Below are 18,161 nucleotides of genomic sequence, written 5' to 3'. Positions count from 1 at the left end.
AGGACAAGCCTGCACACCCTGCGTCCTGCTGCTGAAAAACATCTCCACATCTTGATGCTGCCACCGCCATGCTTTACCGTAGGGATGGCATTAGCCAGGTGATAAGCAGTGTCTGTTTCTTTCCAGACGTGACGCTTGGTATTCAGGCCACAAAGTTCAATTTTGGTTTCATCAGACCAGAGAATCTTGTTTCTCATGGTTTGAGAGTCCTCTAGGTGCCTTTAGGCAAACTCCAAGCGGGCTGTCATGTGCCTTTTACTAAGGAGTGGCTTCCATCTGGCTACTCTACCATAAAGGTGTGATTTGTGGAGTGCTGCCTGGATGTCACAAGGATGTGCTGAAGCTCTGTCAGAGTGACCCTCGGGTTCCTCCTCGGGTTCCCAAGGCCTGTCCTCCCCAGATCGCTCAGTGTGTGCACACTTGTGTACATATGGTATTTTACAATTTGATTTTTGATTTTAATAAAACGTGGAGAAGGTGAAAGGGGTGTGCAGACTTTCCAGCTTGACTGTACCTTTAGATAAAACTAGTCTCTTTAAACTAGTCCCTTTATTTGAATCATTTGTAATCTAAATTAGATACAAATAAATAGCTTGAAATGCAATGGTGTGAATGGGCTTTTAGCCCGCAAAATAGTGGATGCAGTCAATTCAGGCACTTGGACTACCTGCTGTTACTGGATGGCAGGAGGTTATGGATTATTCTGGTATTTTTCAGTGAAGGATGAGCTGTACAGAGGTTCATAAAATTCCCTTTGTTTTCCTAGATATTGAAAAATAAGCTTGCAATTGTTCCTCAGAAATGATTTGTAATTGTTTAAAGGTACCAGTTCAGAAACAGTTCTGCGGTTCAGTGCTGCAATTATCCAAGGTTGAATCATACCCAGATTATCAGGTGCCCTGGGCAAAATTGTACTTACTGTCTGAAAAAATCATTATCCACAAAAAAAAAAAAAAAAAAAAAAATCAGTATGATAGGCCTCTCTATTTAGGAACGTATGCAGCAAAGTCGTTTTCTTATTGGTCTTCAATGTAAATCTGTGTTACATAGTTTACCAGAGTAAAGTAAATGTACATTAAAATGCTTTGTTCTTGTCTCTAGTTTATTTGCAGGTATAAAGTTGTAGTAGCATATATTTAAGTGTGATGTACTGTGTCCATTACTGTCAATAATGTCGATGTTTTGAATATTGTGTTTGTTTTGTCTTTTTCTTTCTTTCTGGTGCAGAATGATGCTGCGTTTTCTTTTTTGTTCTGATCTTTGTCTTTATTTCTGTCTGCTCTTTCTCTTTTTCTACAATTTCCTTCTCTTCCTCTTTAGCTTCTTCTTAAGGTATTTATAACATATTCCCCTTTCTTTCTTTTTCTTTCTCTCTCTCTCTCTCTCTCTCTCTCTCTCTCTCTCTCTCTCTCTCTCTCTCTCTCTCTCTCTCTCTCTCTCTCTCTCGCCACTTACTGTGTTGGTTGTACTTCCTTTACTTCTAACTCTTCCACTGTTAAACACACTTTAAAACATATTTAAAATCTTCAGCTGAGGATGAATTGTGTTCAGTAAAGAAAGTTGGTTGCATCATGATAAAAATCTGATTTGCCCAGTGAATCTAAAAAGTCCACACCCCCTGTTAAAATCGCATGTTTATCCAGGTCTCTTTTTCTCGCTTGTTGTTTTCCCTCTGTTTACTTGATTGTATTGCTTTGTTCAACCTGCCAGCTCCAGCAGTTTTGGTGTGAAGCACTCCTCCTGTTGGCCTTGCTCTAACCTCTCGTGTTATTTTTTTCTAACAAGGCTGCCCTACACTGCTATACACTGACAATAACTGCTACCCTATTCTGATTACAAAGCACTAACGGCAAATGGCACCTTATTATATTCAGAGCTTTACCAGCCAGAGGCAGCATCAGGGGCTCTGTTGTCATTTGCTTTTTTCAGTTTCTCAAAGGTAAACACTTGAGCTGCCCTTTTTTTAAAACTGTACTTCAGTCCAAATAAATCTGTAGCAACACACACGAGAGAGTGAACGAGAGCGCACAATCGTGAAAAGAACATTATCACAGGGACGCTGAGAGAGGGAAAATGTTAAAGCAGAAGCTTCAGATGTTCTTATTCTGCTGCTGAAGCTCAGGTTCTCCCACAAGCTCTGTATGGTTACTGATCCCTGAACCCAGACCCACCATCTGCATTTTCTCTCCTTTTCTTACACACCACATGTTCAGAACTGAAAGAAAGGAACAGGTAAATTCATCCTAAAGCACCACACCTACTTTAATATATAGCATTAATCAGTCTCTTAAATATTGGTCACATGATCATAATTAGTTGTTATGACATGAACCCACTTTGATTCACATCCAGGAAATATTTGTTCAAAAAGAAGTGTTTTGATAAGATAAAACACTTTTCCTTACATTCCAACCCCCCCCCCTCCTTCCTATACACAGGGAATAACATTATGACCACTGACTCTTCATTACAGCACCTGTTAGTGGGTGGGATATATTAGGCAGCAAATGAACATTTTATCCTCAAAGTTAATGTGTTAGAAGGATTTAAGCGAGTTTGACAAGGGCCATATTGTGATGGCTAGATGACTGGCTCAGAACATCTCCAAAACTGCAGCTCTTGTGGGGTGTTCCCGGTCTGCAGTGGTCAGTATCTATCAAAAGTGGTCCAAGGAAGGAACAGGGGTAAACCAGCGACAGGGTCATTGATGCACTAGGGAAGTGAAGTCTGGCCTGTGTGGTTCAATCCAACAGACGAGCTACTGTAGCTCAGATTGCTGAAGAAGTTAATGCTGGTTCTGATAGAAAGGTGCCAGAATACACAGTGCATCACAGTTTGTTGCATAAAGGGGCTGCAAAAGGGGGACCAACTCAGTATTAGAAAGGTGGTCATAATGTTCTTTTTATCCTCTTTTTTGTCCTTTTACTTTCTTTCTATCTCATTTTCTCTTTTTTTCACACACACACACTGCCTAACCTCCTGAGTTGCTAACAATTAACTTGTACTTAATTAAAAACAGTACAAAGACATTACCCTTGCTATTTAAACTAATCCATTTATGCTTATTTCGAATTGTGATATCTGCACTGCGTTTTATAAAAGGTGAGGGACTTGTTCAGCTTCTTGGCTTACTATCAGGTTAATGTTTGTTGTATTGTTAAATTAAGTTACATATTTAATTAACCACCTATGTGGTTTTTTTGTTCCCCAAAAGTTGTGGGCGCTATGGAGGCGCAGAGGTAAAACACGCTAGCCCACCAGAGCTGACATTTCGAATTTGTCATTTCGAATCTCAGCTCTGCCATCCGGCAGGCTAGGCGCCTACATAAACAACGATTGGCTGTTGTTCATACAGGGTGGGAGCCGGACGGGGATTTCTCTGTGCTGTGCGCCTGCACAGAGACGAGGGATAATGTGTTGATCAGGGTGTGGCTCTCTGTACACAAAGCTGATCCACATATGAACTCGCCTCATGCAGGTAAAAAGATACAATGGGCTACTGCACAAGGGGGGGGGGGGGGGGGGGGTGTCGGTCTCGGCTCTCCTCAATCAGGGCGGGGATTAACATCAGTAGAGAGGAAGCGTAATGCAATTGGTTAATTTGATATGCTAAATAGTAATAATAATAATAATAATAATAATAATAATAAATAAATTGTGAATGCATTGTTATTTATGTGCTGAATGTTCTAATAGCAGAAGTTTAACATTACTTTGATTACAAAAACTTATATATTGCACTGTTAAGTTGTTTAAGAGTAGGGCAGCGTTACGGCTAATATCAAAATGTCATGTCCTGTAAAACAACTTTGCCACCAGATTTATTGGAATTACAGATTTGTGTTGTTCTGCAACATTTCCTGTGAACGTTTGAGAGCCAAAACATTTCTAAATAGATGTGAATGAATGGATGGAACCATCATGGAGATGTGATAGACCTGCTACTGAGCCGAGAGGTGAAAACACTGGACCCTGTGTTCTCATCAGTACTTATTGCTATTGATTTGCGTAGGGCTTGTAAAGGCTTATTTACAGCTGGTGAAACGTGTCCTCAGCATGAGGGCTCAGCAAGTTATTGATATACTGGTTTATGTAACAAAGCAAATAGAGAGAGCATATAGGTAGCTCCTCAGCCCAGAGTTTGCCAACTGTGGAAGGTTGTGAAAGACATTAAGGGTCTGTGTCAGTTTTGTGTACATCATGCAGATTGTAATACCACACTATTCTTTTTTTGGTTTTGTCTCTCATCCTCAGCTGAATATTAGCCATTTTTAATGCTGTCAGTCGTTTCATTACATGCTAACCAATTCTAATTGTTGCTGTGCTTACTTTGTACAATTTTATCTGTTGACTTATTTGGTTTTATTTGTATAATTATCTACAGTCTGATTGTAAATTGTATTTTTTAATTTTTAGGGTGCAGCATTGAAATATGTTCCTACCATCGTCAATGACGTCAAACTTGTCTTCGACCCAAAAGAGCTCAGGTAAGTGAACCTGCATCATAGCTCATGTAAGAAATAACATTTTATATAGTGGCTTCATATATACAATAAATAAAGAGGCAGAGGCAAAGAACACAGCTGCACAATGCTGCTTCATGACCATAAACCGATTTTACTTTTGCTTCTGTATAACTGAATAATATGAAAATAAAATTTTTTATTGTGTCTAAAAGTAACCACTATATACAGATGAACCAAACATTAGGACCACCTACCTGTTTTGCTGTAAAAACAGCTATGTTTCACCAAGACATGGACGCCACAAAACTTCTTTGAGTCATGTGGTATCTGGTACCAGAACATTACCAGTAGGTCATTCCACTTCTGTATGTTACAAGTGAATCATCTTACAGTACATCCTGTTGCCATCTCTTTTACAGGTTAATAATGCACACCAGGCAGCTCTGGTGTGCTAGCGTGTTTTAGCTCTGCGCCACCTGAGCTGCCTGGTGTGCATTTTTAACCTGTAAAAGAGATTGCAACAGGACTTGTCAGCTCGAAACTCAGCTTTGACATCCGGCAGGCTGGGCGGCTACATGAACAACGATTGGCTGTTGTTTATACATGATGGGAGCCGGAGCTGGAACCTCATAACTTATTATGACCTCTGCTGGCTGATTGATGGTGCCTTCACAGAGTCGATGAATAATGCGTTGATCATGGTGTGACTGTTCGTATACAAAGCTGATTTGCATATGAGCTTGCCACGTGCAGGTGAAAAGATGCAGTCGGCTACTGCACACGTGTTGGTGTGTCGTGTGTCAGTCTCGCTCTCCTCAGTCAGCAGTAGAGATCAGCATCAGTAGAGAGGAAGCATAATGCAATCGGTTAATTGGATACGACTAAATTGGGAGGAAATATGGGAAAACAAAATGCTCACAGGCCCGGCCCACCACACGAGCTTGGTTCATGCTGCCCCATACACAAGGTTTTGATGCAATCTGTGTTGACACGTTCTTCTCATCGCTAGTAATAACATGAAGAATTTGCAAGCTCTTCTGTTGGTCTGTACTAGACTCCAAAGCCTCTGCCATCAATGATTCCCCGCCACCCAACAACCTGTCAGTAGTTTGTTGCCTACCCCTCCTCATGCCTCTGGTAGTGGGTACTGAGAATGGTTTGTGAGCACTTCTTGCTTTGTCTGAGATACTTTACCCCCATTATTTGGCCATAACGGTTCTAATCAAAGTCACTAGGGTCTTTATGCTGATCACATCTGCTGCATTTAACACGTGAACTATGAGTGACTTTTGTATGCCCAACATTTAGTATGTCCCTGACTGTGACTTGCACAACTCCCACTAATTGGGCATCGCCATGCGTATTAGTGTACTAATATTTTTGCTCATAAGTGTACAGGAATTTCTTTGGTCTGGAAGGAGGAGCAAAAAAAAAAAAAAACAGCTTAAGAAATATTAACACTTTTATGATGGGATGTCGAAGTCTAAAATGTAAATATATAGACATGTCTAAGATACAGGTATATACTGTTTTCCTTCTCCTACCAGTTCTTACCCTCTATCTGGTTCCAATTTTAAATTATGGATGAGCCCCTCTTGCACATACTAGCAACATACTAAACCATACTGTGGTGCTACTAGGATTTCACTCTGTTAGCTATATAAGCATAGAATGTGAGAATCATTAGGTGTTAAATGTGACTGAGCTCTACTGTTCCAGCACTTACCTCGAAGCATTTGGCCAGGACAAGCAATTGTTCTCCACAATCTGTGAGCCCAAGCAGTGACGTATATCTTCATACAGCTTAAAACAACAGAGATTTTGAAAGGTGGATTCTATTCCCCTAGCAAACTTAAATCCACAGGCACAGGAGAGGACTTCATTTCCAGAAATACAACTTTACTTTTTTCAGAAGTCTCTCGCTTTGGTGCCACTTTAGAAAAATGCCTGCTAACTCCCCTAACATAAAAACTACTTCTCTGTAAGGTTGGTTCTTTTGACTCAGATGCTTGAAATTTGCTAGTTTTACCTCAAATAATTCAGTGTTTTGTGGTAAAAGTGATCAATTATGTTCTCTAGGGGTACCAGTGAGAGATGGCTATGACTACTGTGTTTAATTTGCAGTAATTACAGGGCAAGCACTTAATTGGTGCACAGCTTGAGAACCTAGCAGTGATATATTTTAATGTCCAGACATCTATTTAAGCTCTGATATCACCAGAAACCTGCCACTTAGTAAAGTATTCCTTTAATCAGACTAATACTAAAAATTCATTTTGTCATTATGGATCTGCCAATGTGTTAGCAGTTTGTATTTAATTTCCCTAGTTTTAAAGCTTTCATAAATGTAAAATATTAGTTAGATTAGATAATATTAACCCTTGTGTGGTGTTTGGGTCTGTGGGACCCGTTTTCAATGATTACCAAAAGAAAAATGATGCTATTTATTATTATTTTAACCTCAGACTCCTTGCATTTGGTTCATTTTGTGTGAAGAACATATAAAATAACAAGTTTTTAATGAGTTCACACTGTGCACCCTCCCTACACATTTATATTACACGTGGTGTTTGGGTCCACTGGACCTGCAGATTTAAAAGTGTGTCCCTTTACTCTGTCCTACTACTACAACATATCCTACTGTCGGTGTGTGTGTCTCTGTGTGTGAGAGAGAGAGACAGACAGAGTGCCAGACAGAGAGAGAGGCAGACAGACAGACAGACAGAAAGACAGACCGAGAGAAACAGACAGATGCACAGAGAGAGAGAAAGACAGGCAGACAGAGAGAAACATACAGGCAGAGAGACCGAGAGAGAAACAAACAGGCAGACGGATAGATAAAAACAGACAGACAGACAAAGAGAAAGACAGACAAATCAGGCAGTCAGAGAAAGAGAATGACATACAGAGACACAGACAGACACAGCATACATGCATCAAATGACTGTATGCAACACACACACACACACACACACTAAAGCTGACTTATGTTATTATGTTATTTATGAATATGATCCAACATAGGTAAATAGTAAATATTAACCAAATATGCTGTCTTTATTGCTTGTAAAAATCTTAAAGTAAACATCTGATATGTTGTATGTTAAATAAGTTTTGGCTGTATTGATTTAAAAACACAATAATGCGGTTGGTCCACCAGACCCGCAAACATTGGCTGAGTAACAAAACTATGAACATCACACAAGGGTTAAATAGTAAAAAAAAAATCATTATTGTATTGTAATATTAATTTTGGAGATGAAATGTTGTCTTGTGTGTACAAAACGTTGCATACAAGGAAAGTTTGTTTGACTGTTCGAGCTAACAAATACTATTAATAATAATCCTTATTTGCCAATAAAAAATAATAATTTGGCTATATTTTATTTAATATTTTTGGCCCAGTAGGAAAATATTATGTTAAATCTAACACTTTACTGCTGTAGGTACTGCTTCTGTCATTTTGACCAGACTAAGTCTCAGCATAAAACTCTGCCTCTAAACAAATTAAAACAGCCTGACACTTGTGCTGTTGATTAATGCAAATTCATGGGGTAGCATGTCATGTTTGCCTGCTTTCATTTGCATCTGAATTGGCTATTGCAATCTATTGGCTTGAATTTATATAAATATGTATAAGAAAAAAAAAAACTAACACCTGATGAAGGTTGAAAAGTGCATCATGATAAATTGATTCCAATATTAATATCATATGGTCATTATCACCTGGACTGAACCTGTTAAAGAAACAAACACTTGGCTTATAAAATGTTCTTCAGTGTAAAATTTATTTAAATCAAGTCAATTTAACACAATTAAAGAATACGGAAGCATCAGCTAAATCTTCTGTGTGCAGTGGGCCAAGTTTTGTAATGAACAGGAAACCATGAATTGCTGATGCTCTGCATATTTTCAATCTGTAAGATATAATTATGATGTTGTGGTGTGCTGATCTAAGAAAGTAAATGTAATGGGTTCCTACTCTACAGCTTTTCCGTCGCTTAGCCCGTGCGAGCAGCCTCAAGGACTGCAAATTAAATTAAGGCTGAAGATAGGCTTTATGTTTTGCCAATTTGACGAATTAGGCTCGTTTTGTTCCTGGAATTTTATGGAAAGTAGGGAGAAAGCGCTCGTTTGGTTTGGCTCTTTAATAGCACTATGAAAGGAAATCTGCTTTCTGTCTCGTCGTGGAATTAACTTAGCTCTTAGCTTAACTGGCTGATTATATATTTACTTACATGCACATGTACACCGATCAGCCATAACATTAAAACCACCTCCTTGTTTCTACACTCACTGTCCCTTTTATCAGCTCCACTTACCATATAGAAGCACTTTGTAGTTCTACAGTTACTGACTGTAGTCCATCTGTTTCTCTGCATGTTTTTTTTAGCCTGCTTTCACCCTGTTCCTTAATAGTCAGGACCCCCACAGTACCACTACAGAGTGGGTATTATTTGGGTGGTGGATCATTCTCAGCACTGCAGCGACACTGACATGGTGGTGGTGTGTTAGTGTGTGTTGTGCTGGTATGAGTGCATCAGATACAGCAATGCTGATGGAGTTTTTAAACACCTCACTGTCACTGCTGGACTGAGAATTGTCCACCAACCAAAGATATCCGGCCAATAGCGCCATGTGGCCAGCGTGAGTGTAGTGACAGTGAGTGTAGAAACAAGGAGGTGGTTTTAATGTCATGGCTGATCGGTGTAACTGCTTTCATGTTGTTTGTGTTTTACCACACGCTCATCACACTGCGAGGTTAATTATGGTCAGGTTGCCGTGGAAACATAGGGCAACGGTTGCTGCCCAGGTTAATGTGGTCTTTTGTGAACATCATTGCTGTATAATTATGATTGACATGAGGATTTACCCTGCCACTTCTTTAATCTCTAGCAGATTTAATTCTTAACTAGTCACTGGGTGATGCATGTAAGAGTGGCACATGGTTAACTGGTGGCTCGTTGTGTTTGTTTTGGATGTCCCCAACCAGCATCAAAAATCAGGCGTAAATAAATGTACATTACACATGCAATAGAACAGGATTGTTTTTTATTTTGACGGGACTGCTTTTTCTTACATTTACGTAAGTTTCAATTTATGTGTGTGTGAGTGTATCCAGCTTCATCCCAATGTGTTGGTGAACAGAACTGAGTGTTGTTAACAGAGACGGTAAAGTTTTACCAAGACATGAACTTCTAAGTATTTATTTACTAAAGTCAGATGTAAATCTGTTTAAGGATCACAGTTTAAATCTATTGTTTAAATCGCCATTACGGTACTAAACACAGAAAAACACGAGAGCTTGAATACTGCGGAGCGCTCACATCTGAAGCTTTAAACTGCTAAAGCAACACATCCAGGACTTGAGCAGTCAAGACCAGCTTTGTGATATCCAAAAAGAAAATCCAACAGCACTGTCGCCTCACAGCAAGAGAGTCCTGGGTTTGATTCCCAGGTGGAGCGATCTGGGGCCTTTCTGTGTGGAGTTTGCATGTGTGTCTGTGTGGGTTTCCTCTGGGGGCTCCGGTTTCCTCCTACAGTCCAAAGACATGCAAGCGAGGTAAATTGGAGATACAAAATTGTCCACGACTGTGTTAGACATTAAATACCTGGACTGATGAATCTTGTGTAACCAGTAACTACGTGTTCTGTCATGAATGTAACCAAAGTGTAAAACATGAAGATAAAATCCTAATAAATAAATGACCTTGAGCTTGTTGAACATCCCATTTTAAATCTAGATAAAGAAATAACAGCCTTTATTTTTTAACATCAAACATATTATTTGCATTTTCCCCCTCAGTTTCAGTTTGTTTGTCCAATGAAATTACACATATTGTAGGTCAAAGATGGAGGAGTTTTGAAATCTCTGTTGGTCTGACTGGTTTTTCACAAGGGTGTGTAAACTTTGTGTATTCACAGTGTGTGACACTTTTGTACTGTACAGCATGACAGCTTGCTTGCTCACTATAAGTGCATGCTGTTGCAGTAAGTAGCTTTACACTGTCATGCTGAGAGTCTGCCAGCTAGTGCTTCTCAATCTGTGCCATGCCCGACAGTGCCCGATATGGAACTATTGCTGTCTCGTTTACATCTACAAACCAGTCACAACAGGGCCAACACACCGCTGGGCTGATTGTATGTGTGTACCAGGCTGTGTGGGCAAGAATTTAATCCTTTGATCTGTTATGCAGGTGTGCCACCCCTGCCATCTTACTGCAGACTACTGTGCACCCAGTCCATTACACAGAACAACAGTAGTGTTCAATGGTCCTTGTGGAGAAGATAAAGTGGATGCCATGAACTCATGACCAGCTATAAAAGCAATATTATCAAAAAAGTCTGCCGGAACTGAAAAAAATATGCTTAAAACATCTAATGTAAATAATGCTGGCCAATTACCACTGCAGTGATCTAATTTAAATGAGAATTATTTATTATTTTAGAACTTTAGATGGTCTAAGCAACCATGTTGACAGGAGACTGTCCAAAACTTCCTATCTGGATTTTTAAGATGATGCCTAGTTCACACTACACAATTCTTGCTTTGATTTTCACTCGCAGACTGGTCAACGCTAGATGTGGCAGCTTGGAGGCAACTCTGCGTTCACTGCGGGATCGAAACTTGGCTCTCGATCGCTATGTGTGAACTGTTTAATGACTCGATCCGAGCGGCTCGCCGAGCGCTCGCAGGCTCGAGAAAAATATCTATCATATTAAATATCTGGACCAGTCGACGACTCAAAATCATGTAGTGTGAAAGGCATTGTGAGCAGGTTGCGAGTAGCAGCGAGTGCTATGTGGAACTCCAGTCAATGAGAATGCAGGATACAGGGTGAGGGGAAACCCGGGGGAGGAGCTGTAAAAACGTGTGAGAGGGGCATAATATAGTTTCTATCAGAATACATCACCACACACACAAGCTTTACAGTATTTGTGACCTTATCGTCCACGCCAAACCATAATACCAACAATGCATTGCAAAAAATATTTATTAACCTCCAACTCACTACAGAACAGACAATTCCTGATGGTCACATAGCCCAATCCACTCCAAAAAGAAAAGTGTTTTTAAAAAGAAACAAGTTATTGATGTTGCAAATAATAAAATACTACAGTGGTAAATTACTGGAAATGTGCTAGTGTGTTTCATGTACTTGTTTTAAAAATGGCCCTTTTGCTAATTTAAATAACTATAAATCAGTTGCCAGTTATCTGTTGTGCAAAAAAAGCTCCGCACCGAGTTAGGAAGCTAAGTAAAGTAAACCAACAATTGACATTACATTGGGTACATACCTAAGTTCTGCACATTAATGCAAGGTATGTAATACCTGATTTCATTGTCAAAACTACAACATTAATCCTTAAACATGCAGTCTGAGAAGAACTGTAATTACCTCATTAAATGTGATTCAAATACAGTTACTCTGGTAATGTCTTTTTATTTTACCTTGTTATTAAAAGCAAGGTGAATTGGAGATACAAAATTGTACATGACTGTGTTTGACATTAAACTTGTGAACTGATGAATCTTGTGTAACCAGTAATTACTTGGTCTGTCATGAATGTAAAACCAAAGTGTAAAAACATGAAGTTAAAATCCTAAATCCTAATAAATAAATACATATAAAGAATAATTTAGCATCTCTTAGTCACACATCTTTATCTGTCTGTGTTTGCAGTAAGCTGTTCAGTGAATTCATCCTCAAGGTGCCTCCAGGTCGTCTGGTCAAGCAAAAGCTCTACTGCATGATCGACATTGTTCACAGTGATCTCTTCACACAACACGGTAGGTGAACGCCCGGGGTGCCAGTGCTGATTATGGAAAGTGCATGTAGATGGGGTAACGCTCGGTGCACACATGCATTCATATTCACCCATTTGCTTTTGCTTTAACAGCAGTTCTGGCTCTCTGTTATACATACTAAGTACTCTGTGTCCTTTAAACGTTCAAAGCTGAGCTACACTGATCTATTAATGCTGCACTGCTGCTTATAAGCTTTCTTTAAACACATAATAGCTCTACAATGCACGCTACAGACTCAGTAGTGTGTAGTTGTCATTTTTTTAAACATTAAATAGTGCGTTACTTGACCTTGACAGTGCACAGTACACAATTCAGTTACTTGCAATTTCCTTTTGTTGTTTTGTTTCAGTGGGTAGTGCACAAAGCTCTTCAGTTAGTCAGGAATCTCATACTACATGATTTCAGTCACAGATCTTCTCACAAAAGCAAGCATTTTCCTAAAAAATAAAACAAAAAACTGCAACTGAAATAAAAATGCAGTGTTCCTTACATTTACTTTGACTTTTATTTGATTGCAGACAGTTAGAACCCAAGATATTTCATGTTTTGTCTGGTCAACTTCATTTCATTTATTAATATACAGTACATCCATTCCTGCATTTCAGGCCTGCAACACATTCCAAAACATGTTGGGACAGTAAAGCATTTACCTCTTTGTAATGTTGACGTTCAGGCACTGAAATTCCTCCCGATTCCTTTAATCGTTTAATGATATTATGCAATGTAGCGGGAGAAATATGCAAATTCCTTTCCAATCTTTCTTTAAGGTACATTGTTTTTAAACATTTCAATAATTTTTTCGAACTGGAGATCCTCTGATCATCTTTGCTCATCAATGTCTTTCCTGGATGCTGCTTTTGTACCAAACTTGAAGTACCATGTACTTGAAATATTAGCTTCATTCTGAGTGGACACCTAGAATACTATGAGGGATCTTTAAAAGTTTCCACACTTTTATGTTTAATTGGTCGTGTTTGAGAGACTGAGATAGAGCTTATAGTCTGGATTTAGCGGCATCAGATTTTCACCTTTTTGGACCACTCAAAGATGATGATGTGAAAGTAGCGGTGCATCAGTGGCTATATGCTCAACCAACAACATTTTTTGCTTGCGGCAATTAAAAGTTGTATGAGGGGCACCCAGGTGGCACAGCGGTAAATTTCTCTAGCACACCAACGCCGAGATTCTGAACTCCTCGTTTCAAAACTTGGCATTGCCACTGGTTGGCTGGGCGCTATCTAGCGGGCATAATTGGCAGTGCCTGCCACACGTCTCTGTTAGGGCGGGATGACTGGACTATGTGGGTGGGGTCTTCAAACGCTGTGTAAGGACCCTGATTAGCAGATAGAGAGGCGCCTGTGCAGAATGCATGGGTGAAACGAAGAGTACCGCTAAGGGCTGCATGGGGTTCGGAGGAGGTGTGAGCACCAATATACCCACCTTGACTCCAATCAGGGATCCCCTAGCAGCGGAAGTTGACTACGCTAAATTGGGAGAAAATGCATAAATTAAATCAAGGGGTGCATCCGAAGGTGAATATGTAGAGAAGTGATGTCATTCGTTGTTTTGACAAAAAAAGTGCGGAAACTTTTCGAACAACCCTCATACTAAGTCCATAGTGTCATCTTTGGCACAAAGCAGCTTTTCTTATCTGAAGATATTTTATTCTGATTTGTTGCATTTAGCCTTTGATGCATTTCCCATACATATACAGTGTATCACAAAAGTGAGTACACCCCTCACATTTCTGCAAATATTTCATTATATCTTTTCATGGGACAACACTATAGACATGAAACTTGGATATAACTTAGAGTAGTCAGTGTACAGCTTGTATAGCAGTGTAGATTTACTGTCTTCTGAAAATAACTCAACACACAGCCATTAATGTCTAAATAGCTGGCAACATAAGTGAGTACACCCCACAGTGAACATGTCCAAATTGTGCCCAAATGTGTCGTTGTCCCTCCCTGGTGTCATGTGTCAAGGTCCCAGGTGTAAATGGGGAGCAGGGCTGTTAAATTTGGTGTTTTGGGTACAATTCTCTCATACTGGCCACTGGATATTCAACATGGCACCTCATGGCAAAGAACTCTCTGAGGATGTGAGAAATAGAATTGTTGCTCTCCACAAAGATGGCCTGGGCTATAAGAAGATTGCTAACACCCTGAAACTGAGCTACAGCATGGTGGCCAAGGTCATACAGCGGTTTTCCAGGACAGGTTCCACTCGGAACAGGCTTCGCCAGGGTCGACCAAAGAAGTTGAGCCCACGTGTTCGGCGTCATATCCAGAGGTTGGCTTTAAAAAATAGACACATGAGTGCTGCCAGCATTGCTGCAGAGGTTGAAGACGTGGGAGGTCAGCCTGTCAGTGCTCAGACCATACGCCGCACACTGCATCAACTCGGTCTGCATGGTCGTCATCCCAGAAGGAAGCTGACGCACAAGAAAGCCAGCAAACAGTTTGCTGAAGACAAGCAGTCCAAGAACATGGATTACGGGAATGCCCTGTGGTCTGACGAGACCAAGATAAACTTGTTTGGCTCAGATGGTGTCCAGCATGTGTGGCGGCGCCCTGGTGAGAAGTACCAAGACAACTGTATCTTGCCTACAGTCAAGCATGGTGGTGGTAGCATCATGGTCTTGGGCTGCATGAGTGTTGCTGGCACTGAGGAGCTGCAGTTCATTGAGGGAAACATGAATTCCAACATGTACTGTGACATTCTGAAACAGAGCATGATCCCCTCCCTTCGAAAACTGGGCCTCATGGCAGTTTTCCAACAGGATAACGACCCCAAACACAACCTCCAAGATGACAACTGCCTATCTGAGGAAGCTGAAGGTAAAGGTGATGGACTAAACCCAATTGAGCACCTGTGGCGCATCCTCAAGTGGAAGGTGGAGGAGTTCAAGGTGTCTAACATCCACCAGCTCCGTGATGTCATCATGGAGGAGTGGAAGAGGATTCCAGTAGCAACCTGTGCAGCTCTGGTGAATTCCATGCCCAGGAGGGTTAAGGCAGTGCTGGATAATAATGGTGGTCACAGAAAATATTGACACTTTGGGCACAATTTGGACATGTTCACTGTGGGGTGTACTCACTTATGTTGCCAGCCATTTAGACATTAATGGCTGTGTGTTGAGTTATTTTCAGAAGACAGTAAATCTACACTGCTATACAAGTTGTACACTGACTACTCTAAGTTATATCCAAGTTTTATTTCTATAGTGTTGTCCCATGAAAAGATATAATAAATTATTTGCAGAAATGTGAGGGGTGTACTCACTTTTGTGATACACTGTATGCTTAAAAGCTCTTTCTGAATCAGTTGCCTGTTATCTCTTGTGTAACAGGGCACCGCAGAGTTAAAAAGCTAAGTAAACTGAACCAGCAACACACCTAACCCTGGGTACATACCAAAGTTAACTTGTGTTTCTGATCACTGGGCTGGAGCAAGTGGTTTGGGAGTGCACACTATGTAATCAATTCAAGCATTAATGACTGTTCAGCGATTTGGTAAATGAACAATGCAGACCATCATAGGGCTTATGTTGGGTATGTCAAGCAGTCTGATCGAGGCAGAGCTCTGGGACCTTTTCCAAATGAGTTGGCGGATAGAAAATCTGACTAAAAGTTGTGTAATTTGCTATGGCATTACTCGTTGTGCATTTTCGCCTTATAGCTTTAATGAAAAACAAAAGAAGCAAAAGTCAAACACATCACGCATTATTGCTTACAGTGTAGATTGTATCGTAGTTTAGGGAAACCTTCAGTAATGGCTGAATTGTTCTGTAGTTTAAAATGCTGACCGGTGCAAAATCTTTTATGCTCCACTGAGTGTGTTTTTCTGATGGGGCTTAGAAAACCCAGAAGCCAGCAGTGTGACTGTAGGTTAATTGAGTGGTATGGGGTTAAATGTCCCCGGGAGTGTAACAACCTCTATAAAAATATGTTTACTAAACCACAAAATTGAATCAAATGTTTTTTTCTCATTGTGTTTGGATGCTTCTAACCTTATTCAGGAAATATATTTGTATTTTCTCAAGATGATTAACTAGATTTGAAATAGCATCAGGACCCATTATGACCAAAGAGCACAACTTGCAGCCAAAATGTGGCCCGCCCTATCCAAATGACATTTTGTTGATTATTAATGTAAAAAGCAGTAAACACCTCTGTGGCAAACGATTACAAATATTTTGGGGGGGCAAATGATCTGTTAATAGGAAAGAAATGAACAAAGGAAAGAAGGAAATGTGGGGTTTGGACCCTCTTCCAGTTAAACTGGTCAAAATTCATTTAATTCATTTGGCCCTAATTGACTTGTTGGTACTTTTTAGGCAGCTAATTATGAATTTCTAATTATTTTAACCAAACTAACTCAGAAACCTAATGCAGCTAAGTAATTCCTGCAAAGCTGTTATGGCTATTAAAAGATATTCCAAAAGATACTTCCATTGTCTACCTTAAAATATACTAGTGAAGCAAAACTATGGAAGTCTAAGCAAGATCTGGACTCCCAAGAAACTCTGTAATAGAAGTGAAAATATGCATGGCAGAAAAGCGAAATTCAAACACCCATATGACATCGAAGAACCTACAGAAAGGTTTAGCTGACCCAGGATTTGTGGTCCATCATTCTCCTGTGCAGTGTTCCAAAATCTGCATGGAGGTTTATGAAACAGCCAGCACTTAAGATAGAAGTGCAACTCTTTGGCAGCAGTTAATATGAAAAATGGCAGAATTTGATGAAAAGAAACCCTTTGCCAACTGTTAAAAATGAAGGCAATAGCCAGTCTTGGAGCCAGTGGCGGAGTAAAAAGGAAGCAATGAAATCACCAGATCAGCAAATTTGCAAAAAAGCTTAAAGACTGATGTGGAAAAGGGGCTGGCTTCTAGAATAGAACAATGATCAAAATGTACACTGTATAGGCAAGAGGTTGGTCATCCTTTCTAGATATATTGGATGGATGGATGGATGGATGGATGGATGGATAGATAGAAAAAAAGATGGATGGATGGATGGATGGATAGATAGATGGATAAGGTTGATTTTCTAGTGTTTAGATCTGACTGAGTCCTTAACTAAGCTGTGGTTGATCTTGAAGTGAGCTTGGGATCACTGTCTTGCTGAAAAGTCCAGTTATCACCAAGTTTTAATTTGTTCACAGAAGGCTTTACATTCCACTTTGAAATGCATTGGTATTTCTTTAAATCCATTATGCCATTCACATAGTCGAGATTGCCGGTTCCTGCAGCAGAAAAAAACATCCCCACATTACTGATCCATGTCTATGCTTGACTGCATTCTCCTTTCTAGTATCAGACAAAGCACTGATTCATATGGCCAAACGGTTCCAGTTTTATTTTATCATGTCAAAGAACTGTGTCCCAGCATTATGCAGGCCATTACGTCTTTGGTTATAAGTGATCATCTTATGGTTGCCACTGACAAATTTCTTCCAGCCTTCCTCCGGTCATGCTGTAAGTCATTTGCTGTAACATGGAGGGTTTTCTTCATTGTCCTGGTAAGATTGCTGAGGCCTCTGGACAGTATTTTGAGCTTTTTTGCGCATGTAGATGCCATGAGTTTAAAAGTTAAACAAGGTTAGAGTAAAAAAAAATCATATATTATTTGGGTTGTTTAATATTTCATATAGTTACACATGTACAGTTATGCCTGTAGCAGTGTGCTATACTTCTAAAACATTACATTTAAAATGAGCTGAAGTGCACTTTATTGGTTTTTGGTTTTGCAATTGTGCATGGAATAGAATGTAAACTTGATTATTAGTGAAAATGGTGCAAGGTCCATAAAGGTCAGTGTAAATTCACACAGATCTTCATTAAATGGATCAGGTGTTGAACAGTTGCATGCCACTT

The 18,161-nt window shown here is 39.9% G+C and overlaps 1 protein-coding gene across 3 annotated transcripts in view; it reads left to right on the top strand.

The window, feature by feature from the left end:
- The window catches only part of dock1 (dedicator of cytokinesis 1), a 469,250-nt gene that overhangs the window by 168,718 nt on the left and 282,371 nt on the right, over positions 1–18,161 (top strand). For all 3 annotated transcript variants that reach the window (XM_063002899.1, XM_063002901.1, XM_063002900.1), the window contains 2 exons: positions 4,417–4,487; positions 12,152–12,258. In XM_063002899.1, coding sequence (XP_062858969.1) covers positions 4,417–4,487; positions 12,152–12,258 — 178 coding nt within the window. The remainder of the gene's footprint in view (positions 1–4,416; positions 4,488–12,151; positions 12,259–18,161) is intronic.

This window comes from Trichomycterus rosablanca, chromosome 10 (genome assembly GCF_030014385.1).
Source record: "Trichomycterus rosablanca isolate fTriRos1 chromosome 10, fTriRos1.hap1, whole genome shotgun sequence".
NCBI classification, from domain to species: Eukaryota; Metazoa; Chordata; class Actinopteri; order Siluriformes; family Trichomycteridae; genus Trichomycterus; species Trichomycterus rosablanca.
Note: the sequence above shows the minus strand (reverse complement) of the source record. Positions and strands in the feature narration are given on the sequence as shown.